General features: G+C 34.1%; 1 protein-coding gene across 1 annotated transcript; it reads left to right on the forward strand.

The window, feature by feature from the left end:
• Positions 1-12,686: 12,686 nt before the first annotated feature.
• On the forward strand, positions 12,687-13,670 carry LOC124897654. The gene is made up of 3 exons (XM_047410802.1): positions 12,687-12,920; positions 13,010-13,106; positions 13,186-13,670. The coding sequence occupies exons 1-3, from the start codon at positions 12,687-12,689 to the stop codon at positions 13,668-13,670; spliced, it is 816 nt and encodes a 271-aa protein (XP_047266758.1).
• Positions 13,671-15,572: the final 1,902 nt, after the last annotated feature.

Here is a 15,572-nt window from a genome sequence, read left to right on the forward strand (position 1 = left end):
TTAGCAGTAATATAAGTTATGAAATGATGCATCAGATATGCATGTTCAGAATGAAATTCCAGTATAATAGTAGTCTTAGCCATGAAATCATGTTTCAGTTATGTATGTCTAGTACATACTTTCAGTCTGTCAGTTCTCCCCGCTTAGTCAGTCTCATACGAGGAAGAATATTCCTAAGGAGGAGATATTATAAGACCTCACAAAATTCTTAGCTTAACTTAGTCCTTTAATCTTGTTAAAGGGCACCAGACTTAGAAAATTTTAGCTAAGTATCAAGACTTAGAATCATTTTAGCCTTCCAATTTACAGGATTTTATTTCCGACATTCCCGGCCTTAGTTAGTTGATTTATAAATTGATTCATGGTCAGGGTCACTTGTAGGCCATCTCAGGCGAGTTTTAGAATTTTTGGACTAGCATAAGGGCTAGTTTGGATGCCTAAAACAGTGAAGGGTCGCAATTGCCCCGCGTCACGAGGGCTAGTCAACCCAAGAAAGGGTCGTGCCGCGATGGCTACTTGACTCGAGTGGGATTCACACTGCGATGGATACTTGACCCAAGCGGCGTTCGCTATATGAGGGCAGCCCTATTCAACATTATTTTAATACGGGTTGTGGGGGCAAATGGGCCATTTTCCCCACCTTATTCAGCCTTCACACGAAATTAATCAGCCTATAGGGTAAAATCTCATTCTTTACTCATAAACTTACTCAAGAGCAAGCCCTAGCCTCATCAAGTTCAAGAATTTAAGTCTCAAGAACTCACTTCAATCTTCTAGAAAGTAGTAATCAATGTATGTGAAGTAATTATCCAAGGGTCCCTTTCACCCTTGGAATCCAAGAAACTATTTTTAAAATTTAAGTTTATGGATTTCTTGAATTCCATGCTGGGATTGATTATATTCATGTTTATAATGATTAATTGAGATTCTAATCCATGTTTTATGATATTTTTCATGTGAAATTAATCGATATATATGTAATATCATGTGGATCCATGTAAAACCCTTGAAATTGTCAATGGGATTTGAATTATGATGTTTACTTGTTGTTTAGTGTTATGTGCATATGTATGCTCACCAAGTGCTTGATGAATTACACCTGTGAACTAATTAGGGAAAGAGATCATGTCATGTTAACTTATGTGTACGTTGTATCATGCAAGTGTTTGATAAAATGTTTCCATGAATGAGTTGTGAACAAGTGCACATGATTATGCTCTTCAAGCTTATGCTATGATTTACCTTTCATGATATTAATTCCTGGGGGTATTCAATATCTGAAAACCTAGTTGTTTACCTAGAGCTTTAGTCTATTATAGAACTCAAGAAAATCTCAGTAGTATTCATAAGCCAGTCATAATATTTAGTTCAGAACTCAGTAGCATTCAGTAAGATAACAGAATTCAGTAGTATTCCGTCAATCAGTGAAACTCAGTTCAGTTCAGTTAAACAGTATGATCAGTAATAGTTCAGTCAAGCCTAGTATGAACTAGGAAATCAGTTTAGTGTCTATTCAGTTGGGAGTAGGATTCAGCAGTGAGTGAACCTAACGATGGGGGCTCACCTGCCAGTAGAGGGTGTGGTCCTTAGAAGCAATCCTTGCATTCCAGAACTACGTAGCCAGCATAGGTTGAGATTTCTCCCTGGAAGACTAGGGTTGATATATCTCATTTGAGTTTTCCTACGAGCGAGGGTTGACAGAAGAGCTTTCTGTCAGAGAGGGTTAACTCACAGCTTGTATTTACCCATGGCAGGGTACTGACACCCTTCCAACTGGGGTTATAGGTTGGACCCCTATTAGTTAAGAAAGGGGCATGTCAGTTAGATAATTACTTACCACAGTCTCAGTTTCAGATTCAGTCTCAGTATAGAACTCAATTCAGTTCTACAGACTTAGGACTGTCAGACATAGTCACTCACCTCAGAACAGAACTCAACATAGATCCATAGAAAAAAAGACTATCAGATACAGTCACTCAATTATCAGTATTTCTATATTAGTAGACTCAAATATTATAAATCAGTGTTTATACTCAGTATCTATTGTTATCATGATCTCAGTTACTATTGACGTATTCATGCATATACTCTTACTAAGTCATATTCATGTCATTCTTTCAGGATTGTTCATACATATGAACCCATGCATTTCAGCCTACCTCCACTTAGCATACCAATACATTCAAAGTACTAATGTATACTTTTCTCTAGCGCTATGATGTCTTATATCATAGGTTCAGATGCGCGGGCTCCCAAGCACCCTTAGCAGTTTAGACTTTCAGCAGTCAGAGTTAACGATGAGTCCTCACAGTTCAAGGACATGATTGTTTTCTTTTAGTATTTCAATTACCAATTCACTTTCAGTAGTTAGAGTTAGTTGGGGGCTTGTGCCATCAACACCACAGTTCAGACAATTTAGAGGCTTTTCAGACTAGATTTTTTTTAGACAGATGTTTCAGTTTTAGTCTCACTATATTGTATTTGGTTTTATTTCAGTATTGAACCTTATGGCATGTTTTCCACCTAATTCCTGCATATTACAGTATTATTATTTAGTTATTGCAGCAGGTACCAGTCATGGGTTAGGTTATGGTCCTTCGGGATTATGAGCACCATGTAGCATCCGAGGTATAGACTCGAGGCTTTACAGATCACTAGCGCATATTGAATTCCTCCACTTACATCTGAACACGACATTCAAGCCTATCATTATAACCGTCTATAAACTTCAAGAAAAACACCCATAAAGGCATACTTCTCATATTCTCTAAACCTCTATCGATAAAAACTTTCTTGCACAATTCTTAAGAAGACATACCAAGAATTCTCAACTAAATATGATATACACCAAAGATTTACCTCAATATTCCTTCATTCTATAGCCTTAGATAGAAAAGCATAAATAATCTTTCTTAATGAGGGTCATCAACTCCCTTTCATCTAAACCAATGCTATACATTATCATCACCACTATCTTAACATAGAAAGAGATCACTGAAGGCTAATGCATAAAGACCTAAAGCATCATAACTTTGACACTTAATGAGGCCTGAGGAATAAAATATCAAAGGCATGGATTTGTTAAAAAGATCTAAACTGAGGACGTACATGATATAAATCTTAATTTCACTAGTATTATGAATTCTAAGAACTGATCATACCCTGAAACATGAGTTCATACTTATCATAAGCTATTCAACATAAGATTAGAGTACATAGATTTATGAGGGATAACTCGAATCACAGAGTGAAGTGTTACTTACTAGAAGATAAGAATGAACTTTAATACGCATAAAGTGTGTAAGCATTGGCCTTTGGCATGGATCTATCATGCAATAAATGAATATAGTGTGATACTGACTGAAATCCAAGGAATACTCTAGAGTAAGAGGGGATCACTATCTCATCACCACTCTTACAGATATGCATCACAATCTAATTTTCAAAACATTATTTGGTTCTTCACTCTACCATCTCCCCCTTGAACCAAAGCAGACATTCTAAGCTTATGGGTCTACTCCATATCCTAGAGATTGGGCCATAATTTATTAGCTCTAATGGTCTATACATGAATGCTCACTCACCTGAATAAACTATACCTAGACAATACTAACTTCATTATTGGATACTCTCTTAATATATTCTACCCTTAACTCCCTTTCGCTACAATAATCATCATCATAGACTTACAGTCTATTAATTTGACAAATATACCTGCCTCACTAAGAACATAACTTACCTCCCTTTTTTTAGCTAACTAATATCACATCTCTAAACTTAGATTTTCACTAACTAAAATCATACCGAAAAGCTCAGCATCATCTATCCATAGCTCCTTAACAGGACTATCAAGAATATCATTTACTATATGACTAGCCTTATTCACACTTAGAAACTCGCAAGCATTATCTAAGCATACATGGCACTTAATAATCTTAGAAAATAATGCAACCCCATATCACCTTGGTCATACCTCTACATCATACTTACAACATCATACTAAATAGCAAATAACTAACCTTAAACTCTTGGATACACTATTCAAGCCTACTAGATGACTTCCATATAACTAACATTACTAACCGAACAATCTTTATTTCAACCTTAATGATCAAACACTGTTCAATCTTAGATTATAGTACTAGTCATGATTAACCACAACTTTACACACCATTCTTACATGTCGAAACATCAAGAAACACTATTCCACTAGAACCTTATAATAATAATATTTGATCATAATCTTACAATCTATCTAATTACAGTTCATAAGCACATCCCTCTTCTACACATCTCTAGTACTTATCCATCCATATATCTAAATTATACCCCTAGCTCTACAAACCTCAACCAATTTCTTTTCACAACTTCAAGGAGAACCCGCATTAATAATTCTTATCAACATAATACTTTCGTTAGGAACCTATACTTTTCTAACAAAATAATTACCATTAATAACTCCTTTTCTACTTCAAGCCAACAAAAATTTACCTTAACTAATAATTCTTTCTCTACCCTTTACCAAGGAACTTGTACCATATTCTTTACCCCTAAGCTAACACACAAGGACCTATCACCTTAATATAAATTTGAAAGTATGCATAAGTTTATCTCTATACCTTCTATTAATTGTCACTCCTGCTTTTCTAGTCACTACACTTCTATACCCATTCTTCCAACTATAAGAAGGTTCTACTAGTTATAAATCATAATATTCTAGGTTGTAATATCTCTTGAATACATACTCTACTTAACAATCTAGGTTCGTACTATCTCATCTTATGAGCACTATCTGTATTGAAGGGTAAATGAGGAATCTGAAGACATATGTTTTTCTATCTTAACTGAACAACTCATATGGAGGAGTATATAACTTTTGACTTGAGGAACTTATGACACACTAGCGAGCTCCCCTCAAGCCCTTTGTGTGTCTTCTGAAATTACAGATAGTAAATCTAAGAGCATCATCTTGTGATGAATCAGAACTTAGTAATCCATTCATCTCAAGAATAAGTCATAAATAAAGGATTATGGAGTAACACATGATTGACAAAAGTATCTAAGAGAACAACTTTACAGCACAACCTAGAGCATGATGAAGGGAAACATTTCTTGAATGCCCTGTAGCCTCTCGAAGAAAAGCATAGACGTCTCTGTACCGTTCTACAAGACTCTACTAGACACGGCTTCAGAGACACCCAAGGACACTTGAAATTTGTGCTCTGATACTAAGTTTGTAACGCCTCAAGACTACCCCCGGGCATCACACGGTTCTTAGGACCACAAGTTATCCCAAGCTAACCCATGAACTGGCATACTGTTAAGCAACTTATTTAAATATATATAAAATAATTGAGTTTACTATGCAAAAAAATAATAATAATGAAATCTGAGAAAATATAATACTGATACAATTTTACATTCGAATAAAATTGAAAAGAGGAATTGACATTACATGACTAACTCTAACCGACATCTTTGTAGCCTCTACTATACTGACTATAGATAGCTGGAATGCGACTACAGATATGACTAATCAATACATATGAATAAGAAAGTAAAGTACATGAATAATATCTAACTAAAGTCCCCGAAGTAGGAGGACAAGGAATACCTCTTAACATTCATAACCTACAATCACAATACTTATTGTCCAAGTAAACAACAAATGTGTACCTCTCTTTCTCAATTTCAAAATCATTAAATCTATTCTATAGTACTCTACACATATTTGAATACTCTTTGTTATTTTCTAAAATAGTTCTTGTCATAGATGCAATGTCTAAAATCCATGTTTCAGCAAATCTGATCATATCTACATGTTTATTTATCATTTTGTGCCCAACATCCTCTAATATTTTGATTATGGACTTATGTCAAGTAGCTAAGATCTAAGAATTGAAAGACTCACATATGCTATTTTCTACAATATTAAATTTAAAATGTGTTTTGAAATATACCCTACACCAAAAAGAAGAAGGATTAGCCAACATGACCTCAGTTATTTCCTTCTTACCTAGTCTTTACATTGCTTGTATCTCCTCACTAAACTTGACTTCAAAGCTTGCTTTTGCATATCTCCAAAACTTATTCTTTCTTCTCCCTTTCAGTGCACACGTTAATTACTCCAAATATGTCTAGCACATATTCTTCTCTCCGCATTTGTTATTCATCAAAACAAGAACAAGACCCTGTAATAAGTATAAGTATTATTAGAATAGGGAATTTAATGGAAATAATAGTCAAGCCTTCACCAGTTCCCAAATTTACATCAGCAATCAAATACCTTATGAACTAATCCCAGCTTTGTTTTGTTTTTGTATCAACAACTGCCCATGCAATAAGATACATTTGGTTATTCCTATTTTTTCCCACAGCAACCAACAACTCACCCTTACATAATACTTTGATAAAGCACCCATTAAAATCAATAATTTTTCTACACCCATCTAACCATTTTTGCTTGAAGGAATGAAAGCACATATAGAAATAAACAAAGAGGTTCTTTCTTAAATCAGTTTCTTTGTCAATATTTACCCAGTAAGAGCTTCCACAATTTTTTTTATTGATGATATTTGCATAGTCACATAATTTGGCGAATTCCAGATTCCAATCACCTATATTCTCCTTTATAACAATCTGTTTAGCTCGATAACAAATAGTTTTACCTATATAAAGACCCAACACCTCGCTCACCAAATCCTAAATTTCCCAAATTCTTATGTATGATTAAGAAACAATTTTTTCCTTACACTTTCTATCAATCAAGTTTGAAACACATATCTTATTCTTGTTTAGAGGAATACACTTGTAAATTAGGTTATAGTTCTTAACGATAAAATCGCTGGTGTCCCTATCAGTAGAAGCAAACAGCAACCACTTGCAATTAGGTACAATGCACTTCACCTTTATTCTATGTTTTTTATTAGGTTTTAACTTCAACTTTCTTCTATACTCTACAACATAATCTGCAACAACTTTCCAAAGATGTTTTGCACTCTAAAAATCATTCTAAGCTCAAACACAACAATTTTACAATTTTTATCATACCTAACTTTCTTATTTCTCTTTCTTCCAGGTACATCTACCCCTCTAATAGCATCTACATCTAGCTCCTCTTTACTATTTTTACTCCAACAGTCAGAACTATCATGGTATTTCTTATCTTCACCAAACTGTCCAGCATATTTGTTAGCCTTATCTTTTCCAATATCCTCAAAGCCTCTATCCACACGACAAGTAACTCCCATAGGTACTTCTTCAGTTTCAACCTTTTTTCTTTTCTTTTTTTTTTGTTTGTTGTTTCTTCTTTCTTGTCTCAAAGCCCTCAACTCTTCATCCACATCTGAGCATCTTTTGAAGGAATATCTCCAAGATCTAAATCACTACTCAAGTAATCTGATACATCACCTTCTATATTAACATCTTGTAGATGGATGTTTTCTACACCTTCTACATCAGCCACATCACCATATATGTTAACATTATCTACATCAAGCTCATCTACTATGTTAGAAGTCTCTCTCTTTCTCTCTCCACTTATGTTAACATCCTTCCTCTTTTCACCAAAGTTAACAAACTCTCTCTCTCTCTCTCTTTCTATGTTAACTGATTCTCATAAACACTAATAGATTCTCTCTATATATTAACACTTTCATCAACACTAATAGTTTCTCTCTCTAAGCTAACATCCTCACCAATCTCATCCATTGATACCATCTCACTATCTATAACCATGAGTCCAAGTAAAAGACCTACAGGTCCTTCAGGGTTAAGTATTGGTTTATCTAAAACATGAATGACATAAAAGTCAATAGAGTCCTTTTATTTTAAGTCTTTAACTAGTTCCAAGAGATGTCGGTCATTTGTAACCAAGTTGAACGTTTTAGTTACTACATCTTGGTAATAAATTCCCCCAACAGTTTCATACCCTAATTCTTTATTATAATATAACAATTTCAGTAATAAAAAGTGGTCCTTATCAATATACCTTAGTTTTGGCACATAGTTTCCAACATATGTAAGGACAGGAATATTGGAAAAGCCCCCCCCCCCCCCCCCCGGTGAAATTCTATAAAAGTAATATTCATTTTTAGGTTACCTGCAACAAATGGTAAAAAATCAGAGTTAGTAAATGGAATACACCTAAAGAACACGCCAACAAGCGAAAAGCATCAACATTTAATGCATATGAAAAAAATAACGGAATATTCCCAATAACACATCTCCTACAGTGACATTTAAAATCCTAAAAACTAAATTATGCTAAAATTTAACAAATTTAACAAATAAAAATCATAAAAACACTTACATAAGGAAGATGTGAGCAAAACACCTAAATTTTTCTTTGATTTGACAAGAATTTTGGTTAAATTAGGGCTAAAATTTGAAGGGAGAGAGAAAGAGAGTGAAGGTCGGGGAGAGAGAAAGGCGATGTTAAAGTTTTCATCAAATTGGACTTTTTGACCTTTTAACTCTCAAGCTTTTTTTATGTGGATATATTTAATCCACGTGGAGAAATTTGAGTGAACTAGTTTTTCACATAAGCAACGCTTAGTGACACGTGCAGGGAATCTCATGAGATATGGGCAAAAAAGGTTTAGGTGGATCAAATTTCGGGTGGGTTATGGCCTGATAGGTACAAGTCTGAGTTGAGGGGTTCAAGTGAAATTTCGAAACAAGTTTAGGATCCTATTGATGACTTAGACATTAGTTTTTTGTACTTTATTTAATATATGTTGTATTATGATTTCAAAGCTAATATTATTGCACTTTCTATAAAAATTCCTGCTTAACTTCATATTTCAAACAATTATATTTGGTTCCTAATTTGTGAATATATTACTTTTCCTTATGTTCATTTCCTTTTTTTTCATTTATCGCTCATAAATTTGCAATTTAGAAGGACCAAAGGTGGCTAAACAGGATTTGTGGTCTAAAGACAATTTTAAGAATAGGCCCTTAAAATATTAATAAAATTTTATATATGTTTATTTAATTTATTTTCATTTTGTTTTGTAATGGTGATGTATGAACCATCTTGTGCGTATATATACATATACATACATACATACATATATATATATATATATATATATATATATATATATATATATATATAATTCTCATTAGACTATATGTTAGTTTCCACCATGAAGAGATCTAATAACTGAATTCTTCATCAAAGTTTCAACAATATTCTTATAAAAAAGATTATGGTTAAAATACTTTTTATCAATGAATTCTCCACATTTAATGATCTCAATTTTGTACTACTAACTAGATGTTAAAATAATTATATACATATGAATTAGTTTTTAAGTCTATTTTGAATTGAATTAATGGCTTGATCCACTATTTATCAGAAATAATTTAACTCTAATAATAGTAGAAGAGACTTTTTTGTCTTTCTGCTATAGATATTGCAATTAATTATTTTTTACATACGTGCTTATTATGAAAATTAAGTGATAATCAGGCTATGCTAATTTATGTGACACTTTTTACTTATTGAGAGTCAAATTATATAAATTTTGATCAATATTTTTAATCTATTTTTTCTTCATACTCATGACATGAGAAAAAAAAGTAGTGTATAAAACTTATTGTATAGTTTTTGATCACCTGAGTTTTAAAATATTGAATTAATTCAATCCTATTTAACTTTAAAATTAATCAGATTAATCATCATAATGTAAAACTTGACAAATAAATTGAGATAAATAATATTTATATAGGTAGCATCTATTTGTTTCTAAATAATTCTGTGAAACTCTCAAAAGACAAAGAAATCTATTTTCTTAAAGTTATAATGATGCTAGTTAGATATTTTATGCACTAATGAAAATGAAAATATGGGGAGCTTTGATTTGGGGCATAAAAAACTTGCTTTAGTTGCTTCCCCTAAAGCCGGCACTGTGAAGGACACAATGAATATTTCACACTTAGAGATTTGAGTTATTGTTATGATGAATGGAATTCATATGGTGTTGGTGCTCCAATTATTTTAAAAGAAGATCATATATATACACATATATATTTCACCGAGTTTCTGTATGTTACTAACTGTGCCCCATATTGAAAGCAAGCAAGCCCCCATTGTATAAAAATTGTTATTTTACTAAACAATTCATTTGTTACGGAAAAATAAAATGAAAATGGGAACAATAAGTTTTCATTTCACGTTGTTATTAAAAAAGGGCTTACGTTAATAATATATGACCGTTTGTCATGCACACACGGATGGCTCAAGCGAATTCGTGGACTACAGCCAAAATCGAACGAAGGTCTTTACATTTTTAAGAAAATATAATTGTTTTTATAAAGTCTATATTTAAAATTATATAATCGATTTATTCTAATAATTTTTTTAATTAATAATAGAGTCAATGCATTAATTTCTTGACACATGGTATTCTGGACTAGATATATCAAACTTCATCTAAATTTTTTTATATAAAAAATTATTTTTTTATAAATAATATTTAATATATTTTTTAAAAATTTATAATTTATTATTATAAAAAAAATGAGGCCTTCAAATTTTAGGGCCTTAGGCGGCTGCCTTTTTTCTCAAAGGATTGAGCCACATTGCATGCTAATGTGGTGACGTAAATGCGTTTGCCCATCTTTTTATAGGTATTATATTCTAATTTGTAGACATAAATGCAGAGAACTTAGACAAGAAAATAGGAGAAATCATTCGACCAACTAGGAGGGAAGATGGCGATATTCCTCTTTCACTTTTTGGGCCAGCATCTTTTGCAAACTGATGTATGAATAAACGAGGCCTAAGCCTGTACAAAAATTGATAATCTTTAAAATGCTGATAATTTTTCGCTACGGCAACTTAATTATACTTGTCATAATTTCAATATTTTCACCTCAAAATCCTACAACCTGAACCATATTTACTTATTTTAACTCACTTGGAGAATATATCTCATGTTATTATTTCTAATTTAGTTTTTTTATTTCATGAGAACCTGTCTTGTGCTATGTTTTGACTATAATCCATAAATGAACAGTCGACTTTTTCGGTTCGTTTTTTTTTTTTATAGTTGTTGGTTCAGTATTTCAGTTTTCTGTTAGGGAAAAGAATGTACCGAACACCTAACCGAGTATATAGTTCACTTTTTTTAAAGTTTGATTCGATTTTTTTAATATGGGCTTGATTAATGAGTTATTCTTTTGCTTGTAAAATGAGATATTATGTAAATTGAAAAAGATGATATGCTAGGGTATCAGATTACCTTGATCATCCCAGTTAAGTAAAAAAAATTTCATGGAGAGACGAGTTTTTCAGATTTAACTCGGTAAAAAAGTTCTTTTTCAAAACAAAAAAAATCATGGCCAATTGCCCATTTAATGAGGCTTTTATGTCAAAAAGACTCTTTATCCAAACTATTTTGCCAAATATCCACAAGTTTTAAATCCTTAGCCAAATACTCACTTAATTCCACCTCACCATCAACTTTTCCAACTTAACAATTTCAGCCCCAACCTTTATAATAATTCACTTTAACCCAATGCTTCCAACTTAATAAATTCACCCACAAGTTTTTAATAATACACTTCAAGCCACTCCATCATCTACCACTATATATATAAAAATAATATATGGGTTTCCAAAAATATTAAAAAAAAATAATTTCAAAAGCTAAAAATAGAAAGTGGTTATTTTTCCCACCAAAAAGCTCCGATTCCGGCCACTTTTCCAGCGTTATTTTCCGGCGATCAACTGTAAATTAGTCCACAAACATCATAAGCTTGTCCATTGCATCCATTGTTACCCCATTTGTTTCCGATCTTCTCAAATACACTTTCCACCATTGTTAAAAAGCTTTAAATCACTCACATTATTCAAAACCACTTTAGAAAGTGCATTACAGCAGCTCAGGCTACTCCAAGTTCATTTCTTTATTCCATAAACCCAACAATCATTGATTACAAGCAATATTTACAATTCAAGTATTTGTACGGAAATCTGCGCAGTCATCGACCCGTCCTCGCCCATGATCGATCGTGCATACAACACGACATAGACCATAAGCATAATCTACCATCGACCGAAGCTTAATTCTAGGATGTCTATTGCAGAATTTGTTCTGGTTTCTAGTGATTTCATGGGAGAATGGGTGGAGACTTTGAAATGTTGGAAATGAAGATCATTTACCAAGGTGACAATTCCCATTCCTGTTCGCCGCAACAGTTCGTACGATGAATTTGTTGCAAGAGTAATGCAGAGCGGGAATCTAGATTGCGCTTCAAGCGACGTGGTGATTAGTTATGTAATGCATTCAAGGGAAAAGGTTAATCCTACGATCATAAAGAGCGATGTACGTGTGCTGACGTACATAATGGATGCTGATACAGATGGCTTTAGGCCAATTTTGAGGATAAATGTGGTTGAGTGGTCCTTTGAAGGACCGCTGAATTCATCAGCACCCCCACCGCGGCGCCCGACAGTCGACGATGATTTGATCGATGATGATTTGAATGATTACGAGAACGATGTGGATGATACAATTAATATGGACGATTATTCTATGCATATGGAAGACTTTTCATCGGACTCACAAGATGATGAAGAAGACCATGAAATGAAATCACAAGTAGGACACTCCTTCACCGACGGAACCAATTTCTATTGTGATCAACTATTTACCGATAAAAAAGAGCTGAAAATGCAACTAGACACAGCAGCGGCGAGGCAGTCTTTTGATTATTATATGGAGAAGAGCTGCACAAAATTGATGAAAGCGCAATGCTTATCTCGTGGTTGTGGCTGGCCGTTGCGGGAAAAAAAGTACGACAACTCGGACAGATTTTGGATATACAAGTATGTCGGGATGCACACGTGCGGCATTGAAAACGCCACCTGCAGGTACAAAAAAGTCTCATCCGAATTGATTGCTTCAGTATGCTAAAATCATTTTCGGGATGGTAAGGGTCCAAGCATAAGAGAAATTCAAATAATTGTATTTAAGGAGTTGCGTTGCAATGCAAGCTATTGGATATGTTGGAAAAGAAGTATAATTGTGAAGAACATCATTCGCGGGACATCGGAGCACGGATATGCTTGCTTGCCGGCTTTTTCCCACATGGTGGACTTATTGAATCTTGGGTCTTCTTACTCTATCATGGTAAACCAGATGGATTGATTGTTTGTTTACTACTTCTTAGCATTCGGAGCTTACATACGAGGATATGCCCACATGAGAAAGTTAATTGTCATCGATGGCATACATTTGTATGGAAAGTACGGGGGCATTCTGCTGAGCGCCGTTGCACAGGACACCAAAAATTATATATTTCCGATTCCCTTTTGTGTCGTCGATAAGGAGAACGATGCTTCTTGGACCTTCTTTTTTCAGAAGCTGAAGTCTATCATTGAAGATAAACCAGATCTATGTGTCATCTACGACAGGAACATTAGCATCGCCAATGCCATCTCCCGTGTATACAGTCGTGCACATCATGGACTTTGTATGAGGCACCTCGCTGAAAATCTTCACGTAAATCAACACTTCGGAGAACATATTTATCTATTCTACGCCGCGGTAAAGGCTTATTCCTTTGATGAGTTTAGTGATAATTTTATAGAATTGAAGAGTAAATGCCCCGAGGCAGCTCATGTCCTTGAAAATGTGCTTGATTTTGAAAAATAGAGTAGAGCACACTTTTCGGGCAATACATACGACATGATGACCACAAACATCGCCGAGTCGCTTAGCTCAATTTTGATGGATGAACGGGAGTACCCCGTGTCATACATATTCAATTCAATTTCTAAAAAAATTGGTGAAAAGTTTAAGGAGCGGTATACATTTGTCAGTGGTAAAGAGAACATATTTGTGCCTTCTGCGGAAAGGATCCTAAGGGATAATAAGAGTGCGAGCGATTCCTTGTATGTGGGTAATCCAAACGGGGTTCTCGACGAGTATATGGTGTTCGGCAATGGCGTTACTGCCAAGGTCAATCTCTTGAAGAGGAGCTGTTCTTGTCAGAAATTTGACTTGGTGAAAATGTCGTGCGAACACGCGATGGTAGCTTTGCGAGCAAAGTACGGCGATGGCAAAGGTTATGGTAACTCTATCTACGACTACTCTTTGCCAATTTATAAAGCTGAAAGTTACCTCCTCGCATACTCGAAAGCAATTAACGTGGTCCCTTCAGAGACTAAATGGACTGTGCCACAGGAATTGGTAGACACCAAAATTTCTCCACCCCCGTACGATCCCAAACTCAGAAGGAAGAAATTCAAATGGACTAAGGGCGTCGGTGAGACATTCAAGTCCAAAAGGAGGAATAGGTGTTCAATATGAAAGAAATTCAAACACAAAAGAACCACGTGTAGAATGGGCATCAAATCATAAATAGGCTTTTTTTTAGCTTCAGTTGTAAAGCTACTGTTTTTGAGGATGAATGTGCATTTCTGTAGATTTTAACGTTCAGTTATTATCGACCTAAAGCTTTGTCTATGATAGACAATCTATAGTCTACGGTATATATAATATAGGGTTTATAAAATATTATGTATTAATTATATTATTGTTGATCTAACACATTATGTTAGTTATTTTCCAGGCTTATCTCTCCAATCGATGCAATGAATCATTATTTCCCTTGTTTCTTATTCCCATTTATTAAAAAGCTGCACAAAACATCTCTTCACGAGGAAAAACAGCTGGTATACGCATATGAAACGTTTTCTCTTGCCAGACACGTCGACCTACCATTGGGCGGATATATGAACGGACGCAATCTACTTTTCTATAAGTACAGGCCCTCTTTCTACGCAACCCTTCAGTTTTTCCTAAACTGAAAATATCAGAAATCATCTCTTTTTCTTCTTCTTCACCCAAATCAAAAAAATGCCTCCAAGAAGGATACTTCTACGCCCTATAAGAAGTGTTCCTCTGAGGCACTACGACCTCCTCCTCCTAAGGAATGATTTGGACCAGCTTTTCTATGGGCTGGGTCAAGACCGCATCTACCTGGAGCGGGAGCTCCGTCGAATTACTCGTTTCTTGAGGGCAATTCTGGAAAGTCTTGGAATGGAAGGCCCTGACTACATCACACCCCCCCACACCATCCCCATAACTTATTTTAAATGTTATATTTTAGTATATATTTTTAAGTTTTTTTTATTTGTTCATTGCTGAAGAAGCTTTCTTTGTAGGATCTTGTTAGAAGAAAGCTTCTTTCATTTTTTCCTTTTTGATGTAAATTTTATTATGTAATGCAATGAACAATTTTAATACAACTAAGTTTCAATTTCTTTTAACATTGTGTGTTTGCCATCTTTGTTCTGATCCTTTGTTTGAAAACTCGAATCAAATATGTCTGCCTTTTTAAGTTACAATATTGTAGCTTGTCTAATTTCCTGAAGAGTAAAATATAATGTTTAGATTTTATACAAAGTATTTCGTCGACTGTACATATTAGTCAATCGTAGACTACATGAATCGATGGATCATCGGGTAAATTAAAACAAATAATAACAGATTTTTAAAAAATAATTTAATTTTAAAAGATTTAAACAGATTATCACATGTTATATGGCTAGT

The sequence above is a fragment of the Capsicum annuum genome, chromosome 1 (genome assembly GCF_002878395.1).
Source record: "Capsicum annuum cultivar UCD-10X-F1 chromosome 1, UCD10Xv1.1, whole genome shotgun sequence".
Classification (NCBI taxonomy): domain Eukaryota; kingdom Viridiplantae; phylum Streptophyta; class Magnoliopsida; order Solanales; family Solanaceae; genus Capsicum; species Capsicum annuum.

What these genes read in the sequence shown, in the direction of transcription:
- LOC124897654 (XM_047410802.1), top strand. Translation starts at nt 12,687, where the DNA reads ATGCAACTAGACACAGCAGCGGCGAGGCAGTCTTTTGATTATTATATG. An exon ending in CATCCGAATTGATTGCTTCA is followed by an intron (nt 12,921 to 13,009) that starts GTATGCTAAAAT and finishes TTGCAATGCAAG; the next exon opens with CTATTGGATATGTTGGAAAA. An exon ending in TGCCGGCTTTTTCCCACATG is followed by an intron (nt 13,107 to 13,185) that starts GTGGACTTATTG and finishes ACTACTTCTTAG; the next exon opens with CATTCGGAGCTTACATACGA.